Here is a 20,614-nt window from a genome sequence, read left to right on the forward strand (position 1 = left end):
AAGTCTTATTTCGTAATAGGCATCTACATTTATTATTTGTAAAGCAAGAGACTTCTTCTAGAAGTATTTAAATAAACCTGAGATAAATTAGAGTGGTGTTAGCAGACAAATCGTGCGTCTTCCCTAAAAGTTAAACTTCAGTGAAGATTTGTGAACAAAATCCACAAATGCTATACATTCTTTGTAAAAAAAAGTGGTGATTCTTTCACCTCAGCACAGGGGTTGCTCACTCACACATGTCAAGAGTGCAAGCCTCGTTCACATGCAGGACACATCCTTGAGTTCCTTCACGGTCGGAGTGACAATGTGGTAAAATAACGGAATGTGGTCTGGTGCTGTTATTCAAGACCTAACTAAAAAATTGAATTAAGAATATGTTTGAAAATATATCACCGTAGTCAATTAAAGAAGATAAATGCAACAAATTTATATAAACATAGTGATCGTCATTATATTTCCTCTTTGAAAGCTCTTAATAATGTTCCGGTTTCAACACATCAACAAATTTTATTAAATTCCTGTGGTGCAAAACGTGAACTCTTTAAAACAATGGCACACAATTATGTTCCAGCATTAGTGGCTAAAAACAATCCATTTTTCTCGTGTTGGACTCTCCCATAACCAAGATAAAAGAGTAAATGCACTGAACGCCGATGCATTACTTTGTATCAAGTGGTTCTTACCGGGTGACGGTGTGAAGTCATTATGGCGCCTCCGTGCATATTCTATAGGGAACATTGACAAGTGCTCCTTAATTAATGACGTCACAGATACTCCCACGTAGGATGATATTTGCTCTGCATGAAGCATATCATATGATTAAAGCATTCTATCCTCTAAGAACTTATGTATGAAATCACTTTATTTATTCACAGAATGTTAGGAGGCGCTGTTCCTTTTTATTGTTTGTCTTCTCTTTCGTCCTACACTAAGTGCTACTCCGGGTCAGCGAACACACAAAGCCACTGGTTTTGCCTAATGAAAATAAAACCTTTTCACTCACCGGTGCTTTCTCACTACTCACTGGAAAACATGATACAAATTTTCTTGGATGTTATCCTCACCAAGCGTCACTATACTGTAATCTATCTCGTGACCTCGTTACTTGCTCCATTTATTGTGGCACTGAAATAACTTGTTCTATTTTTCTTTTCGTGTTTATTTTTCTTTATCAACATGTCAGGGTAATAGGGCATTTTATTCCACTATCATGTCACGGTGGCTGCTTTTTTGTATGCATCTAACGAATTATCGCATCACTGTGTGTGTGTGTGTGTGTGTGTGTGTGTGTGTGTGTGTGTGTGTGTGTGTGTGTGTGTGTGTGTGTGTGTGTATGTGTTCACTGTTTGATCTGCTGCAGTCTCTGACGAGACAGTGTGTGTGTGTGTGTGTGTGTGTGTGTGTGTGTGTGTGTGTGTGTGTATGCGTGTGTGTGTGCGCCTCACGTTCATGATTATCCATCTGCTGTGTTTTAATGATTAACGTAACAAGTATTGTTTCTTGCGAGAAAAGACACAATAAGGGTTACATTATTTTCACGTGGTCATGTGGAAGCCTCACCGCCTTACCCGTGCAATGTACGTCTCTTTGCCCCTCCTTAGGACTTCACGTCACCGCATAAGTTATTCACTCATCAGCGACGATTCTTCCTCCATAAACCTTTAAAATGATTTTTATATTAAAAGAAGTAAAGTTTGCACAACTCATCATGACCTTAAATTGAATAAATAAATAAATAAATATATATATATATATATATATATATATATATATATATATATATATATATATATATATATATATATATATATATATATATATATATATATATATATATATATATATATATATATATATATATATATATATATATATATATATATATATATATATATATATATATATATATATATATATATATATATATATATATATATATATATATATATATATATATATATATATATATATATATATATATATATATATATATATATATATATATATATATATATATATATATATATATATATATATATATATATATATATATATATATATATATATATATATATATATATATATATATATATATATATATATATATATATATATATATATATATATATATATATATATATATATATATATATAGTGACAAAAAGAAAGTTTTGCTGACATCATATATATATATATATATATATATATATATATATATATATATATATATATATATATATATATATATATATATATATATATATATATATATATATATATATATATATATATATATATATATATATATATATATATAGTGACAAAAGGAAAGTTTTGCTGACATCACCGCAATCTGAAGTACATTAAAACAGCAAGGCTTTCAAGTTGCCATGTTTAGTCTACCTAAGCACTCCACGAGTACTCTTTCCTTCTTGAACCTGCATTCTCTCATCATCAAAGAAAAGAAAAGAAAAAGGGTGGGGACGAGCCCGGCAGCCTGCATACTGACCTGCCTTTCACATCCCGTCTCTCCCGGCGGCACCAGGTCCTCTCATTCTTTCCCATACCTGTAATTAAACTGCCTTGCTCGTAAGGCACCGTGCTGTATGATTTTCCTCTTTCATTCAAAAATAGTTGGGGTATTCAGCTGCATTACGGTGCTTTTTCTTCATCATGGGTTTCAATTTTTCGCTACATAAACTTTGACGTACACACGGCATGTTAGATGCGCTGCGCGAATACGAGCGTCGGAAAATGCAACACTGATGATTGTCTTGATTAGAGCTGTGTGTGTGTGTGTGTGTGTGTGTGTGTGTGTGTGTGTGTGTGTGTGTGTGTGTGTGTGTGTGTGTATGAACAATTACAGAAACTATGCGCTACATTTTCCAACCCTCATTATTTTTTTTTTCCACAACACTTACAACTTCAGCTCTCACTCTTTTCTCTTGGGTACCGCAACCGAGTCAAATGTCGTAATAAATCTCGCCACAAATACTAGTTTTAAGACAGTGCGCTCTAATCCTTCATACTGCCACCCCATTTAGCGTTCAGGAGGAGGCAGCACCGGCGGCAGCGGGAGGATTACTGGGGGAGTGATAAATTGAAGGCTCAAGAATAGCGTGAAAGACGATAAAATGAGGGTGAGGGAGAGTGAGTGACGCGGGAAGAGGCGAGGGACATGATTAATCGAGGCACGGAAGGTGAGGTGGGAGGAGAAAGAGGAAAGGAGTGACGGAGTTGGAAAGAGGAGGTAGACGTAAGTGAAAGACGAGCCTGGCTCCTATTGTGGCTCCTGCCGAGGACGGAAAGGAGTAAAAATGAGACTGACTTGAAAATACCTCTGATCTGGATGGAATGAGAGAGAGAGAGAGAGAGAGAGAGAGAGAGAGAGAGAGAGAGAGAGAGAGAGAGAGAGAGAGAGAGAGAATGTGAAGCTTAGAAATGTCGTACGGATGCAAATGGGGTGGATTTAAATGAAGCTGAAATAAGATGCGAAAGGTACACAGAGAGAGAGAGAGAGAGAGAGAGAGAGAGAGAGAGAGAGAGAGAGAGAATGAACGGATTTCGGAGTATGAGAAACAAACAAAGGCTTTCGAATTTCTTCATGTGTAAAGACTGGTACGTGTAGTGGACAATGTGGATGGTGGAAACGATGATAATGATGATGGTGATTATGAGAAGAGACGGGAAACAGTAAGGTACATTTGAAAAGGGAGTGGTATATAAAACGGTATTCTGATCAGTTAATAGTTCCAGGAGCGCACGTGGTCTATACTACATAAAGAAAAAAAAAAGAAAAAAAAAGATAAGTTAATGAAGCTGTAGTGAAGTGAAGACTCTTGTCATTATGTCATTGAGAGACGAGTAATTGGTGGGTATTCCAGTGCGTCCGTGTTCATTAAATATTTAGAAATCCGTCACTTTAATTTAGTTCCTCCTTAATAATATACGTGCGCTCTCCCCCGCTTTGTATATCTGCGCGTGTGTGTATAGGTCAGTGTGGCGAGCATCGGATCCATGAACTTTCACCCGCCTGGACCTCACTCTGACTTCCTTTGCTCATGCTGACCTTCATCTTCTGTTTATTTGACCTTTAAGTATTTTTCTCTCTCTCTCTCTCTCTCTCTCTCTCTCTCTCTCTCTCTCTCTCTCTCTCTCTCTCTCTCTCTCTCTCTCTCTCTCTCTCTCTCTCTCTCTCTCTCTCAAATCCGTCACTCTGACACTTTGCCAGTCCAGTATGCCTTGCGTCTCTCTCATTCTTAAGGTTCAGTTTTTCATCTTTGTTTCCCATCTATTCATCCTCGTCCCACAGTCTCTGCTTACATTAATAGCTTCACCTTCAAAAAGTTCCTCACGATCTTTTCGGATGAGAAGCTCAATAAGCTTATAAAATTACTTGTTAGCATAGTTAAATTATTCAACATTTCAGTTAAGGTCAACACGGTCATGTTATCATTTAAGACTTTGTCACTATACTCACAATCACCAAGTTTCTGAATTAGTGTTAGAAATTGACAAGCAATGAAGTTCCTCGGGATACTGGCTAATTAGCGGATATCTAACCCTTGTAATGTTAATAGAATTTGAACAATTACTGGAGGCTGTGCGACGCGCCTTGCATAAATCTGGTAGTGATTTCTTCCCGAAGGGAATCATGCATAGGATTGTGAGGATGATGTTTCCATTTCAGAAAAAAAAATATACGCCCTTATGTTCAGCGATGTTACTGACTGATTATAACTTAATCCAAGGTGTGTGTAATTCACTGTTTGATCTGCTGCAGTCTCTGACGAGACAGCCAGACGTTACCCTACGGAACGAGCTCAGAGCTCATTATTTCCGATCTTGGGATAGGTCTGAGACCAGGCACACACCACACACCGGGACAACAAGGTCACAACTCCTCGATTTACATCCCGTACCTACTCACTGCTAGGTGAACAGGGGCTACACGTGAAAGGAGACACACCCAAATATCTCCACCGTGTGTGTGTGTGTGTGTGTGTGTGTGTGTGTGTGTGTGTGTGTGTGTGTGTGTGTGTTTTACATGTGCCAAGAGCAGACTTTCTAGTGTTTATTGAGTTATACCCGAAGTTGAGAAGCGAGATTCTTTACGATATAGGACATGGTTTCTTAATTTACTTGATGTTGCAACAACTAGTAGTTGGATAATGTACGAGTAAGCCTTATCAACCTGACTTTCTCCGGAGCCACCGTGTTCCATAGATTACGTGCCCCTTTTGAAGATTATGATGAAGCTTGTGAAGAAAGTGTTCCAAGAAGTTTTGGTGTTCACTATGACTTTCAAAGATTCAACTAAGCATTGTAGCATCATCAACCTGCCAACCAACGGCACAGCGCGCAGGAGAGGGCTGCCGTAGCATGGGAACGACGGTAAGTTCGCCTGAAGGCAAAAAAAATCAGAAGAGGATATCAGTTGACAAAACTCCAACGGAAAAGAGTGTTATAACCTCGTGATGGGAAACAGACGGCGAGACTCGTGACTCCCGAGTAATTCCTGATAAAGGACAAATTGGTGACCGCCAGTCCTTGTATGGGAACCGGAATGTGGTGCACGTGGATGCTGTGGAAAAGATCAACATGCTACCCCTGATATGAAAGCTTATTTAATCGACAGAGTTATGCCTGCAATTCCACAACTGTTCCCTCGATGAACCTCGACACCGTGGAGGAATCGTAACAACAGATCAAACCCGAAAGAGTTGAAAAACAACGGCTAATCTCCCTCACTACTTGTTAGCATCCCTGTACCATCCTCGTCGTAGTTCCTCTAGCTCCCTTTTATCCCTGAGGAAAGAATTTCATCCCGACGCCGTCAGCAAAATAGCAGTCCCATCCTCCGATGCACATCTCCAATCCCCCTCAAGGGCCTCGCTGAAGAGTTCTACAATATAAGAAGTGATTCTACCTAAGTAGACGAGGGTACCGCCCACCATTAATACCTCTACGGAGCATGGATGGTGGACTTGGTGAATAAGATGTTTGGATCTTTGTAAAGAAACATTTCTTCTACTGGAGGAGGCGTAAGTAATCAGGAAGCCTCTCACCTTATTTATGACTTCCTGTGGTGACGCAGTGATGCTACCGCTGTATGTGAAGGTTGGCGAGATGCACGCGAAGGGACTGATTCATGTACATTTCTAAACATAAAATGTGATGGTGCACCAAATCGACTATGATGCTGTAAATGTCCAGATCATAGATGTGAACCAAACCAGCGGACTCGCTCGTCGGATGTGGACTTACGAAAGCAGGCTAACTAAATGTTTTACCACGACGCTAAGCGACCTTTGCTAGTGACGTATATTTTCTTGAACGCCTCGTGATTGGGATTAATCATCGCCTGCAGACACATTCTGCCGCGAGTACGGTGTGGATGCTGGAGATTCACAAACTGGCCAAGGACTCAGGCCGCCGCCTCTCCCCGCAAATACAAGGCGATGTCCTCACATTTGCCACACAGTGAGGATGCACGCACTCCCTCCATCAAGATTATAAAAAGAAAAAAAAAATGTTTCTTCGTTAAATAAATCTTCTATGAAGATTATCCTTTCATTGTTCATATTGCTAAAATCAAAACTATATAAGGCGAATGCAAGGAATGTGAATGATTAAATAAATAAAGTAATGCATTAAATGCTTTATTTTTTATGTTGAAGATGTAATTGGAATGCCGAGGATAAAATAAATGTATTGAATTTTATTGTTAATATTGAAGGTTTTAGGATAATGTAATGAGGATGCGAAAGGGCAGAGAATTTGATAAATGCATTAGTCTTCACTCTTATGAATGAAAATCTGTAAAATGTAAAGGAACTGTAAAGGTAACGCAGAAAATGAAGTCAATGTATTAGATTTAGGGACACTGATAAACATCACATTCTATCTTTCCTTTGGTTTTGTCGGAAGGCTGTAGTGCTCGGTAAATCTGATCCTTACTCTTCAGTATTCACTGTTCCGATCATTTATAATTAATGGCATGCTTAAAATCGTTTATCTCTAAAATGTCCTCAACATTTCTTAAACCAATTTTTTTGTAATATGGTCACATTTGTTCCCGTTCTTCTTTCTTTTCCTGGTGCTCATTTACTTTCACCCATATACAAAATTTCATCACCTTGTCTACTTTGGTTCAGTCGATACATTCTCATTTCCGTGCATCTGACCACGCACTGTACCTTCTCTCTTCATCCAGCCCTACATGTTTCTCCATTTCTCATGTCGTGTGTCTTTCCCTCCAGTGTACTTTTTATTATTATTCCCCTTCATGTTCTGTCCTTTGTCTTTTGTTTCTATCTCCTCCGTGATCCCTTCCATGTGTCTTGTTTCCGTCGCCTGTTCTTTTCCAGCTGTCCTCCTCCTCTCCATCTTTCCTCGTCGCTTTTTGGTGCGGCCCCCTCTTGCACCACTCCGTCTTCACTTCAGGAACTTCCCTCTGTTAAGAGACTTACGATTCATATTGATTAAGTCGTCCATTCAACTCCCACCACCACAGTGGGAATGAGCCGCCTCTCTCATCTCTCTCTCTCTCTCTCTCTCTCTCTCTCTCTCTCTCTCTCTCTCTCTCTCTCTCTCTCTCTCTCTCTCTCTCTCTAGGAACAACCTATGCGATGTTTACTTCATTTTTTTCTTAATGACACAACGAAGGTAAATATGCGCACGACTTTTCTTTTTTGTGGCATTGATTCTCTTTGGGGATTACAGCGCCTGATCATTTTTTTTTTTTTTTGTCAAGCATTCTTTAAGCATCATAAAAAAAATATCATCCTTTTTGGGGGCATTGATTCTCTTTGGGGATTACAGCGCCTGATCTTTTTTTTTTTTTCCTCTTGCATTCTTTAGGCATCATAAAATAAATATCAGTTTTTTTCTCAAAACACACACACACACACACACACACACACACACACACACACACACACACACACACACACACACACACACATACATATTGACTCACATCTTTATCCTTTCATATCATCAACCCCCTCCATGCCTCACCCTCTTACCCTGCCTCTCTTCTTCCCACGCTCTTGCCCTTCCACGCATCATTTCCAGCTGCCGCTTCATCCCGCACCTTTCCGTCCCTCAGGAGCTGGTGTCGGTTGCAAGCTACGCCCCCAAGAGCCACCTGGACTACGGCACGTTGCTTTGCTGGGCCTTCAACAGCATCGGGGAGCAGGCCGTGCCGTGCGCCTTCGCCATCATCCCAGCAGGTGAGCCCTAAAGTTGTAATGGTAATGGTGGCTGCGGTATAGTGGCTGTAGTTTAGGTAATGGTGGTTGTAAAGTGGTGTTGGTTAGGGCGCTCTGGTGTCACGGCAGCGAGATGCGGGTATGCTACTACTGTTTGCTTGCTTGCTTCCTTCTGGTGTTGACTCCTTTGTGATATAGTTATTTATTTTTTTTCCTACCCTTTCTCTCTCTCTCTCTCTCTCTCTCTCTCTCTCTCTCTCTCTCTCTCTCTCTCTCTGGGTTAGCTGTGTGGAGCGTCTGAATGCCATGTAATTACGTTCCGCCCCGAGGAGGACGTATTGTTTTAAATGTTTTCTTCCTTCTCGCAAACAATTAACAATTAAGCGCCACTCTTGTTTTCCCTTGCAGACAGTGTTGAAGTCTGCCGGGTTTTACAATACTATTCGTAGATGCATTTTATTTTTAGTCATTTTGATGAATTTTCTTTTGTATTGGCTGAATAGTAAATGCTTTCTTTACGCACTGGCTTTCGTGAAGGAGCATTAATGAGAACGAATACGTATGTTTTGTAGTGTTCAGATTCTTCACTTCCATGCTTTTTTTTCAAACAGTTTGTAGTAAAATGAAAATAAGATAAGCGTTGAAAACTTCGCCCAAACAAGTATTCAGAAGTTCAACAGCCACATGAAATCAACAAAAAGCATACAAAAGTTTTAGAAGCTGCTCACCATTAACATACAATAAAAGAGTGTTTCTTTCATCTTGTAACTTGGGAAACCCCAAATGATTCAAAGCTTGAATGATTTATCTGGAGTAACCACCATCAATCTAAGCTTTATGGTTGTATCAGTTGCTGTAGTGTATGGCGCTGAATGGTGAGGCAGTGGCATCATTTGAGAGTGGCTACGGCGACGTCCCTAGCTGAGCTGTCCGTGAAATAGTGGAGATTGCTGAGATGGTTGATATTGTTCTACTAGATTAACGCTTTTCTGAAAGATATAGGAGAGTTCAAAGTACACACACACACACACACACACACACACACACACACACACACACACACACACACACACACACACACACACACACACACACACACACACACACAAACAAGAAGTACAGGCATGGAGAATCCAAGATAAGAAAGACAAGGAATCATTTCAGGAAGTATTTCAAGAACAGTTAAAAGAAAGAGATGAAAATATGACAAACAAAATGATAGGAGTCCTGAAGAAAAAAGAAAATTTAGTAAGAGAAATTGCGGAAAAAAAGTGTAATTATTTTTGGACTGAAAGAAAAAATGTTAAATATAGACCAAGAAGGGAAAAGGACGAAATGAAATCAGTAAAAGACCTACTAAAACATCTTAATGACGAGGATAGACAGAACTTAGAAGAGGAAGTAGAAGAAATCCATAGAATGGGACCATATCAAGAAGGAACAGTGAGACCAATTAAGATATTACTAAAATCACAAACAGCAACAGAAGAAATACTATATAGAAAACAAAACTCAGAGAAACAGAAGGTTGCAAAGATATATATATATATATATATATATATATATATATATATATATATATATATATATATATATATATATATATATATATATATATATATATATATATATATATATATATATATATAAAGAAAATAGAAACGAGGAGGAAAGGAAGAGACACAATGAACTGGTGGCAGAAGCAAGAGAAAAAATAATGAAAGGTCAGAGGAGGAGAAGAAGGCATTTTTTGGAGAATTATAGGAGACAGGATAAGGAAATGGTATATAAAAGAGAAAGAAGAGAAAAAATGGAGCAAGTTTAACTAAAAATGATAAGAACAAGAGATTAAAATGATGTATACAAACATAGATGGGATTTTATCTAGTAAATTAGAATTAAGAGATTACATAAAGAAAGAAGAACCAGATATTGTATGCCTGGTGGAAACAAAGTTAAATGAGGCAATAAAAATAGACATAGATAAAAGGTATAATATATGGAGGAGAGACAGAGTGGGTAAAGGAGGAGGAGGAGTCATGATGATGTTAAGGAAGGAGATAGTGGTAAATCAAGTGGAGTTTGGGGAAGGAAAATCAGAAATACTGTATGTTAAGATGCATATTAATAAAAAGGAGTTAACAATCATTGGAACATATGTGCCACCAAAACAAACTCATGGACTAACCAAGAATATAGAGACATGATAGATGACACAATAAGGAGTCTTACAAGAATCATTAAGGAAAGGAGAAAAGTGATATTGGTAGGAGATTTCAACTGTAAGGAGGTAGACTGGGAAAATTATGAAAGTGGTATGGGGGAAGATGCCTGGGGAGATAGATTCCTGAACCTAATGATAGATAATTTGATGGTCCAAAGAGTAAAGGAAAACACAAGATTCAGAGGAAACGATGAGCCGGCAAGATTAGACCTAGTTTTTACAAGGGATATACCAATTAACGATGATATAAGATACAAGTGCCCATTGGGAAAGAGTGACCATGTAATATTAGAAATGGATATAGAAGAAGGAAAGGAAGATAGAGATGAATCATACAAAGGAGACCGATTAAATTACAGAAAGGCTGATATTGAGAATCTCAAGAACTATTTTAAAACGTAAACTGGGAGGAGATGGAAAACTCATTAACGGTTCAAGAGAAATATAACTTATTTTTGGAAATATACAAAACTGGGGTCAGGAATATGTTCCGAAATATAGACCTAAAGAAGAAGGAAAGAAAGATTGGTTTAATGCAAGATGTGCTAGGGCAAAGGAGAAACGAGATGGAGCATGGAAAAGGTGGAGAAGAAACAGAAATCCAGAAAATAAGGAAAACTTCAAAACAGCAAGAAATGAATATGCTAAGGTGAGAAAGGAAGAAGAAAAGAACTATGAAAAGGACATTGTCGAAAAATGTAAGGAACAACCAAAATTGTTCTACAGATTCATAAATGGAAAAAAAACGGAATGGTGGAAGACCCAAAAGTATGGCAGAACTGTTAAATAGTAAATTTCATGAGGTCTTTACTAAGGAATCCAAATTTGAAAGACCACAGGGTAATAGAGAGACTGTCTATATGAAAGAGATTAAAGTAACCAAGCTTGAAATAAAAAGTTGATGACGGAATTGGATGAGGAAAAGGCAATGGGACCGGATGAAGTCTCAGGCAGAATACTGAAAGAATGTAGGGAAGAACTAGCAAGTCCAATATACAACATCATAAAATGCTCAATAGAAAATGGAACAGTGCCAGTGGAGTGGAAAAGAGCTGAGGTGGTTCCCATATATAAGAGCGGAAGGAAGGAAGAACCTTTAAATTACAGACCGGTATCACTAACTAGTGTAATATGCAAGATGTGTGAAAAAGTAATAAAGAAGCAATGGATTGAGTTTCTTGAAGACAACAAAATATTATCAAATAGCCAATTTGGTTTTAGAAAAGGTCGGTCATGTGTGACAAATTTATTGAGTTTCTACTCTAGAATAGTTGATAAAGTACAAGAGAGAGAGAGGGATGGGTTGACTGTATTTATTTAGATCTAAAAAAGGCTTTTGATAAAGTGCCACATGAAAGATTACTATGGAAGTTAGAGGAGAAGGGTGGCTTAAAAGGAAGCACATTGAGATGGATGAAGAATTACTTAAGGGGGAGAGAAATAAGGACGATAGTTAAAGATATGAAGTCCAAGTGGAGAACAGTAGACAGCGGAGTGCCACAGGGGTCAGTATTGGCACCAATACTTTTTCTCGTATATATAAATGACATGCCAGAGGGAGTGAACAGCTACATAAATCTGTTTGCGGACGATGCGAAACTGTGCAGAGTCATTAAACAAAAAGAGGATTGTGAAATACTACAGGAAGACTTAAACAAGATCTGGAAATGGAGCAAAAAATGGGAGATGGAATTCAATGTGGACAAAAGCCATGTCATGGAAATGGGAAAAAGTGAAAGACGACCAGTGGGAATCTATAAGATGGGAGATACGGCGTTTTGGACGGTGTGACGGCGACTCGCCGTGAACGCCGCGAAAAGGTCCATTTTGGCATCGCCGCGACAGTGTGCGCAACACACCGTGACACAATGGCACGGCGACGTCACGGCGTGGCGCGGCGTGGCACGGCGGGGTGGAGCGGCGAGCCACGGTGAGGGCGCGGGTGGGGTACGCACACACCTGTCACCTCGTGCCAAAGCGTGCCTGCTACATTGAAATATCGTGATAATTAGTGGCATGGGGTATATATAGAGGTCACGGGCTGCTACTGTAGGCACTTCTCGACTGACACCCATCATGGACAGAGCGAGAAGACGTGGAGGAACAAGCCTGTTCGTGATAATTACTGCTATGTGGCTGCTCAGCAGAAGGAGACGCAGACGTCTACAGCAACCTGTTGCAAGACCAAGTCGAAGAGTCAGGAGGATGTGGTGTCGGCAATGGCTGTGCAGGAGACAGATGTTTGGAGAGTATGAACAACTGCTACAGGAGTTCCAATTACTGTAACCCAGTGACCACACCGCGTGCACAGTGACCACACCGCGAACACACCGTGTCGCACCGTGACAGTCACCGCGGCCACGCCGCGCCCACCGTGACAGTCACCGCGGCCACTCCGTGCCCGCCGTGTCAAGTTGCTGTAGGCGCCGCGTCAAGTTGCACCCAGGCGAACTTGGCGCGGTGTGCCGCGGTGAGTCGCGGTGTGCCGCGGTGTCTGTCACGGCGCCGCGACACGCATCACGGTGTCTGTTGCGGCGACGCGCCACCGCGCCACCCCGTGACACAAAATCAAAAAGTTTTGATTTCTGGCACGGCGCCGCGACCATTTGGAGCGCTTGTTACGGTCTTGACGCGGTGTGCGCGCGGTGGCACGGGATGTCACAGCGTGGCACGGTGTGTCGCCGTGACACGTCGTGACACAAAACGCCGTAAGTGTAAACTTACCATAAGATGGGAGATGGAGTAGAACTAGAAAAAAGTAAAAAAGGAAAAGGACTTGGGAATGACAATGGAAGAAAACAATCAACCGGTAAGCCATACTGATGGAATTTTCAGAGAGACGTATAATTTGCTAAGAAATATTGGATTAGCATTTCACTATATGGACAAAGAAATGATGAAGAAATTGATAAGTACTATAATAAGACCCAGATTGGAATATGCAGGAGTTGTGTGGATCCCCCATAAAAAGAAACACATAAGGAAATTGGAGAGACTACAAAAATGGCTACAAGAATGGTTCCAGAATTTAAAGGGATGACATATGAGGAGAGACTAAAAGCTATGGATCTACCAACCCTGGAACAGAGAAGAGAGAGAGGGGATCTGATACAAGTTTATAAATTGATTAACGGAATGGATCAAGTGGATAATGAGAAACTAATCCTGAGAGAAGAATATGACATTAGAAGCACAAGATCGCATAGTAAGAAACTGAGGAAGGGAAGATGTCTGAAAGATGTTAAAAAATTTAGTTTCCCGCAAAGATGTGTTGAGACTTGGAACAGTTTGAGTGAGGAAGTGGTGTCAGCAAAGAGTGTACATAGTTTTAAAGAAAAATTGGATAAGTGTAGATATGGAGACGGGACCACACCAGCATAAAGCCCAGGAGGCCCTGTAAAACTACAACTAGGTAAATACAACTAGGTAAATACACACACACACACACACACACACACACACACACACACACACACACACACACACACACACACACACACACACACACACACACACACACACACACACACACACCACTACACACCGCGAAGTGTAGTGGTTAGCACGCTCGCCTCACAATCGAGAGGGCTGGGTTCGAATCCCGGTAAGCGGCGAGGCAAATGGGCAAGTCTCTTAATGTGTGGCCCCTGTTCACCTAGCAGTAAATAGGAACGGGATGTAACTCGAGGGATTGTGGCCTCGCTTTCCCGGTGTGTGGAGTGTGTTATGTGGTCTCAGTCCTACCCGAAGATCGGTCTATGAGCTCTGAGCTCACTCCGTAATGGGGAAGACTGGCTGGGTGACCAGCAGACGACCGAGTTGAATCACACACACACAGTCCTACCCGAAGATCGGTCTGTGAGCTCTGAGCTCGCTCCGTAATGGGGAAGACTGGCTTGGTGACCAGCAGGCGACCGTGGTGGTGGTGAATTACACACACACACACACATTTGTCTTAGCAAAAACTTTCATGTAACGCGATACTAAGATACGTAAAAGTGAATAAAGATGTTGAAATATAGCTTCTTTTCAAATAGAGCAATTAGAAAACGAAATAGATTACCAAATTAAATGGTGTGTCAGAGCAGTATAAGTAGATTTAACATAAATGTGATCTTTAAAGGCATGACATTACGACTAAGACTTATGTAAAACAACACTGAAAGGTACATACAGGTTACACATCAGACAATTGGCGAAAGTGAAAGATTTCTCTATTTTCATTATTCAGTATTGGAATTATCTGAACGAGGCATAAACCGCCGGCGTGTCTCGTGTCGTTCATCCTTTTTTTAGCAGATGATTTGGACGCAGAGGATAATGGCGGCACAAGTGAGTGTATGGCTAACGCTAGCATAAGCACAGAATATATCACGGTAATGAAGCCAATTTACTGGAGGATTATCTAAGCAAAATTACTGGTTAGTGCAGACAGTGAATTATGTTTATTATCCGTCATAACACAGTTAGGGAAGAATGGCATGGTGTTTAATTAACGAAATCATATTGAAGTCATCAGGAATCCGCTGCTGTGAGAGGGCCGCGTGAGGGTCATGATGATGGCAGCTGCATGAATACACACACACACACACACACACACACACACACACACACACACACACACACACACACACACACACACACACACACACACACACACACACACACACACACACACACACACACACACACACACTACCACCAAAAGTGAGTGAGACTGCCTGACATGTTCGTTGCTTAGTATTCGGTTTCATGCCACATTCACTCGACAACAGGGGCTGGAAAAGTGAGACTCTTGCTTCCCTCTGACCCTGGCTACCCATGACGCTGCTATAATCTGCTTACCGGCCCGTGAGGAATAAAGGAACGTGAATAAGTTGAACCGTACTAGTCAAAAGGAGACGGGAGTGGACAAGCCAACCACAGGGAACTGACCTTTGTGGACGCTGCTTTTTGTTTCCAGCAATGACAGAAGAAGAAAACAAAATTACATTCAGTAGTGAGCTCCTACCACCCTTTACTTTGAAATTAAATAACAACAATAAAGGTTCATAGGGAATTCTTCGGTCAGATAAACAGCGCCCGGCCGGATCACTGTTTCCAGCTGATGTACATACATGTAAATTAGGTTAATACTTTTTCCTGTTCTGCAGCGAATCGTATTCATCCGACATTACCTAAATTCATGTGTATTTGCACAATCGACAGGATGACAAGAGGGAATTAGAATGTAGCTGAATTGTTGAAATGCCACGCACTCTGAAAAGTTGTTTGCCGTACTTCAAGGAAATAAAGCTTGTTTTCATTTTGAGTCGATGTTTCGGTACTATTTTTTTTTCTCTACGTAGATATGGCCATTTCACAAATTATTCAACTTCTTTTCGAAGTCTTCAAACTATATACGCTGGATTTTTTTCTTGATACCTTTAGAAGCAAAAGATACTTCTAGGTATTTGTTCCTTGTCCTTTTGATTTGAAGAAAATAACTTTAAATATGATAAAGAAAATAAAACAAATATGTTGAAGAAATTACACTTTAAAGTTTAAACATATTACATCAAAGTTATGTAACGCCATCCTAAATCATTTCACGTGAGTGAAGACGCATTTATTGAGTCTCAAATTAATGTCGTAAATCAGCTCCTCTGGCCGCCGCCTACCCCTAGTGCACTCTGGCTCCGCTGTGATAATGGTGGTGCCAGCGATGTCAGCAACCACGTAGTTTTTGGTTTGTGTATAGAACAAACCTATTCGTAATATTAACTGCTGAAAGGCGACTCAAGAGCTGAACGCCATTACGACACTCGCCCAAAGGAACATTTCAACAGTGAGCGATATTTAAAAAACCTCAGCCAATATCTGCTTTGTCTTTCAAGCGAGCGTTCACACATCAAACGGATGACAAAGGTAAAATGAGTGTACAGTAGAGTGTATTCTTTCTGACGAGGAGGAGGTGGCGGGAGCGGGTGGGCAGGCGTGTGTGTACTTGAAAACAGTAAGAGGAAAAACAAGAGACAGCCACGGAAGTCTGTTAGAAGAATCTGGGGTAGATTTGACGCTGCATATTGTCAACAAAAGGCACTACTTACTTTGAAGCTAAGGTAATATCGTGTGTGGAACTGTAGTGAGTACCAAATGTTGTTTTCGTAAAGTGACGTCCATCCAATGTAGGATGCTCTTTGAAAAAGAATACACTGCATTGAAGGTTTGAAGGTGCACCGTTCCTACTGGCTTTCACAAGTGGGCGGAAATGTAAATAGTTCCTTCAGAAAGGGGGAAAAGAATTATATATGCGATGTAAACTGAACCCACGTTTCAAGTAAAATAGAGATAGGGTAGAAAGCTGAGGTGAGAGGCGGCTCTACGATAGGTTGTATGTTAATCCTCAAGTCTGTGATGAATTAGAATCTCAGAACCCAAGAGCAAGACATACTTGTAATTTCATCCTATTGTCACTTAGTTTTTCAAGTCGTTTATCAATTAAACAGAAGTAATGACAAACGCCGAGTCAGGATCCCACTGAATTCTCCGGCCCTTTCTCGAGCAGTGCATGAGCAAGTAAAGATTGTTTTGGTTACTCTCCATTAAGGAAGTGGTGAATGGAACAAGTGCACCCATGGCAGCAGGGTGAGTTCCTTCCGTGGCTACATTCTAACATCTCAGCGTCGGACGGGTGAATGAATCAGCGCGGCAGCCACCGATCATCAATGACACCATTAATTCGCTTAAGCCTTACTTCCTCATTATTGATGCCTTTATGTATTTCGGCTTTTTTTTCAGCCATTCCAATGACAAAAACATTAAAAAAAGGAAGGTGTAGGTTGTGGCACTATTCAAACCACCATCTTTAGTCTTCACAGTCTCTGGCGCTTCATGGAGGACAATATCTGCAAGCAGGTGGTAATTCAAGCGATAAGAAAGCGTCTTTATCTTCCATGATTTGAAGACTGCGGGTGAAGGTTACGTATAGTGGCAGTCTTACAGTCACCGTCGTAAATGTTCCTTCCAAGTGTAAATCATTCGAGCTCGTAATTTTTCATTGTTCTTCACGGTGCAGTTCTTTTCTGTGTTAGTTTTGAAACGAGGCATGTTTCTCTTAGCGAGGTAAGAACAGCAGGTGTTCAACGTGAAAACGTTACCTAGTGATTAAAATAAACATTAAAGTAAGCATCTCAAAGGAAAACCCCACGATTTTTTTTTTTTATTTTGTGTGTGTTTTGTGTGTGTGTGTGTGTGTGTGTGTGTGTGTGTGTGTGTGTGTGTGTGTGTGTGTGTGTGTGTGTGTGTGTGTGTGTGTGTGTGTGTGTGTGTGTGTGTGTGTGTGTGTGTGTGTGTGTGTGTGTGTGTGTGTGTGTGTGTGTGTGTGTGTGTGTGTGTGTGTGTGTGTGTGTGTGTGTGTGTGTGTTTTAATGTATCTTCTATTTTTTTTTTTTTTTTTTTGCTGCAAAATTTCATAAGCGGCTTGAAGAAATGTATCTTCTATTCTTTTTTTGCTGCAAAATTTCATAAGCGGCTTGAAACAAGTGTTGACTACAGAAATAAAGGATTGCACCTCGTATGAGAAGCAAAGTCTGGGATTTCGTGCTTCTCATTCCCCTCATCACTGTTCCCACTTTACGCCACACTTCATCCGTATATTGTCTGTGTGTGGGGAGCAGCAGCAGCAGCAGACTTAACCGAGTCTCCAGATTATTAACTTCGCCCCTCTTGGTCCTTCATGAACTCAAGTCACTTTGAGGGACGAAAGTGATAAAATTGGGCGCGTCATGTGTGCCTTCCGGAGTCAGTGTGTGTATGAACCCGTGACGGCGTGGCGAAAGCCGGCAGAAGGCGGCAGCTGACGAGGGACATCTGCTGCCTCGCATCCGTCAGGGAGGAGGGAAACAAGCCACCTTTCATGAATATCTTTTGTCTCTTTACTTTTGATACGAAGGGATATAAAGCGTGTGATTATATTTTTACCATCATTGTTGTTTACTGTTCGTACGACGTTAATTATCATGATTAAAATTAACAACATCCGCCACTTTTGAAACCACCGCCACCACCACCACCACTCATCCACCGCCGCCGCTGCTGCCGCTTCGCTAACAGCAATAATTAATTTCACTCTCAGCACAAAATATCAATTAGCAGGTCGCAAGAACGCCTCTAAGCGATTTTATAACTTTCGGAAATTAGACTGACATATCAGTGTAATTTCTTCCTTCCGTCGCTGTTATAATAGAACGAACAAGAGAGAACAACAGAGGGAGCGACGAGAGAATACTGAAGATGGAGACACCGACAGAGACCAAGAGATAGACAGACACAGACAGTAAGGGAAAGGAAAAGACAAACAAATATGTCGAAGCAGACAAAAACAAAATATATAGAGAAACAGACTGATAAAAAAGTAAAGAATAATAATAATAGCAATGAAAAAGAAATATATTCACAGAGAGAATAGACGGCTAAAGAAAAAAGTAAATAGGAAGCTGTACCAAAATCCCTCTCTTAGGTGACGTCAGCAGGAAATAAACGGAGGAGAATATGACGAGGCTCTCTGTTCCCACACGACAGCGGGCGAAAGTAATGTGCCGAGCGTTATTGCCTTGCAGGGAGAGCAACATGATGCCTCGAGTAGTGGAGGTAATTTTAGAGACGAGGTAGAAGGACCCCGCCAAAAAATTCGACGCTCAATTGGTAGGAAACAAAGATTGGTCTTGTGAAGAGAAATGCAGAGAGAGAGAGAGAGAGAGAGAGAGAGAGAGAGAGAGAGAGAGAAAAGACCGACAGACAGACAGATAGACAGAAAGACATAGCGAGAGAGAGAGAGAGAGAGAGAGAGAGAGAGAGAGAGAGAGAGAGAGAGAGAGAGAGAGAGAGACAGAGAGACAGAGAGAGAGAGAGAGAGAGAGAGAGAGAGAGAGAGAGAGAGAGACAGACAGACAGACAGACAGACAGACAGACAGACAGACAGACAGACAGACAGACAGACAGACAGACAGACAGACAGACATAGAGAGAGAGAGAGAGAGAGAGAGAGAGACAGACAGACAGACAGACAGACAGACAGACAGACAGACAGACAGACAGACAGACAGACAGACAGACAGACAGAGAGAGAGAGAGAGAGAGAGAGAGAGAGAGAGAGAGAGAGAGAGAACTGCAACAGTGGAAATACAAATACATACATAAACAAAGACAAACATTTACAAATAAACAGACAAAAATCAGACAGGGACAGACATGCTCTGAATGACAAGAATACACATTGGACTATAGAAACAAGATCCCGTGAACAGAAACAAAGGTGAATCGAATCAAGTGAAAAGTCAGAAAAAGAGTGATGTGAATGAGTTATAGATAGTCAGTGTTACGAGGAATTCTGTTGATGTGTCATGAGTGAAAGCAACAGAAATAAAAGTACAAAAGAAAGGAAGAAATAAAAAAGGGTGACGCCAGTAAGAGGAAATTGAGTTGATTATATAAATCTCGTATTTCATATTGTTATATTCCGGTGTTGTTTGTCTTTCAATGTTCATCCGTCTGTCTGTGTTTATGTGTTTATTTCTCTCTCTCTCTCTCTCTCTCTCTCTCTCTCTCTCTCTCTCTCTCTCTCTCTCTCTCTCTCTCTCTCTCTCTCTCTCTCTCTCTCTCTCTCTCTCTCTCTCTCTCTCTCTCTCTCTCTCTCTCTCTCTCTCTCTCTCTCTCTCTCTCGGGTAATGATTAAAATAAAAGCAACAGTACAACCTCATCTTGTTGAAAGACAGGTGACAAAAAAGGTGGTGCAGGCAATTTCCATCCACACCAATGAAAATTATATTATTTTCATATCCCAGTGAAACAGCCAACTGTAGCTAAAAAGATGACGACTCTGGTAGAGAAATTCTGAATACTGTTGATGAAATATGTTGCTTCCCTCAAGGCACGTTACTGTGATTTTCCACAATGGGCGATTAAGAAACCACTTGGTTATTTTCTGAACATAATTTGTAAAAATACCTTATTGCTTTCCACCAGTTCAGTGGATATGGTGGAGAGAAAACACAGAATGGAGCAAGAAATTTCTTGGTAGATAAGGAAGAGGAGGAGGTAACAATTATCAAGACTAGAAGAAATGTTAGCATGAAAATAGTGATAGAAGATAACAAGATACGCAAAGTGGTGGCGATGAGAGAAAGCCTGAAAA

At 40.6% G+C, this 20,614-nt stretch overlaps 1 protein-coding gene across 4 annotated transcripts in view; it reads left to right on the forward strand.

The window, feature by feature from the left end:
• The window catches only part of LOC123517629 (nephrin-like), a 779,174-nt gene that overhangs the window by 692,929 nt on the left and 65,631 nt on the right, over window positions 1-20,614 (forward strand). For all 4 annotated transcript variants that reach the window (XM_045277924.1, XM_045277926.1, XM_045277928.1 and 1 more), the window contains exon 11: window positions 8,114-8,237. In XM_045277924.1, the coding sequence (XP_045133859.1) occupies window positions 8,114-8,237 (124 nt within the window). The remainder of the gene's footprint in view (window positions 1-8,113; window positions 8,238-20,614) is intronic.

The sequence above is a fragment of the Portunus trituberculatus genome, chromosome 42, assembly GCF_017591435.1.
Source record: "Portunus trituberculatus isolate SZX2019 chromosome 42, ASM1759143v1, whole genome shotgun sequence".
Classification (NCBI taxonomy): domain Eukaryota; kingdom Metazoa; phylum Arthropoda; class Malacostraca; order Decapoda; family Portunidae; genus Portunus; species Portunus trituberculatus.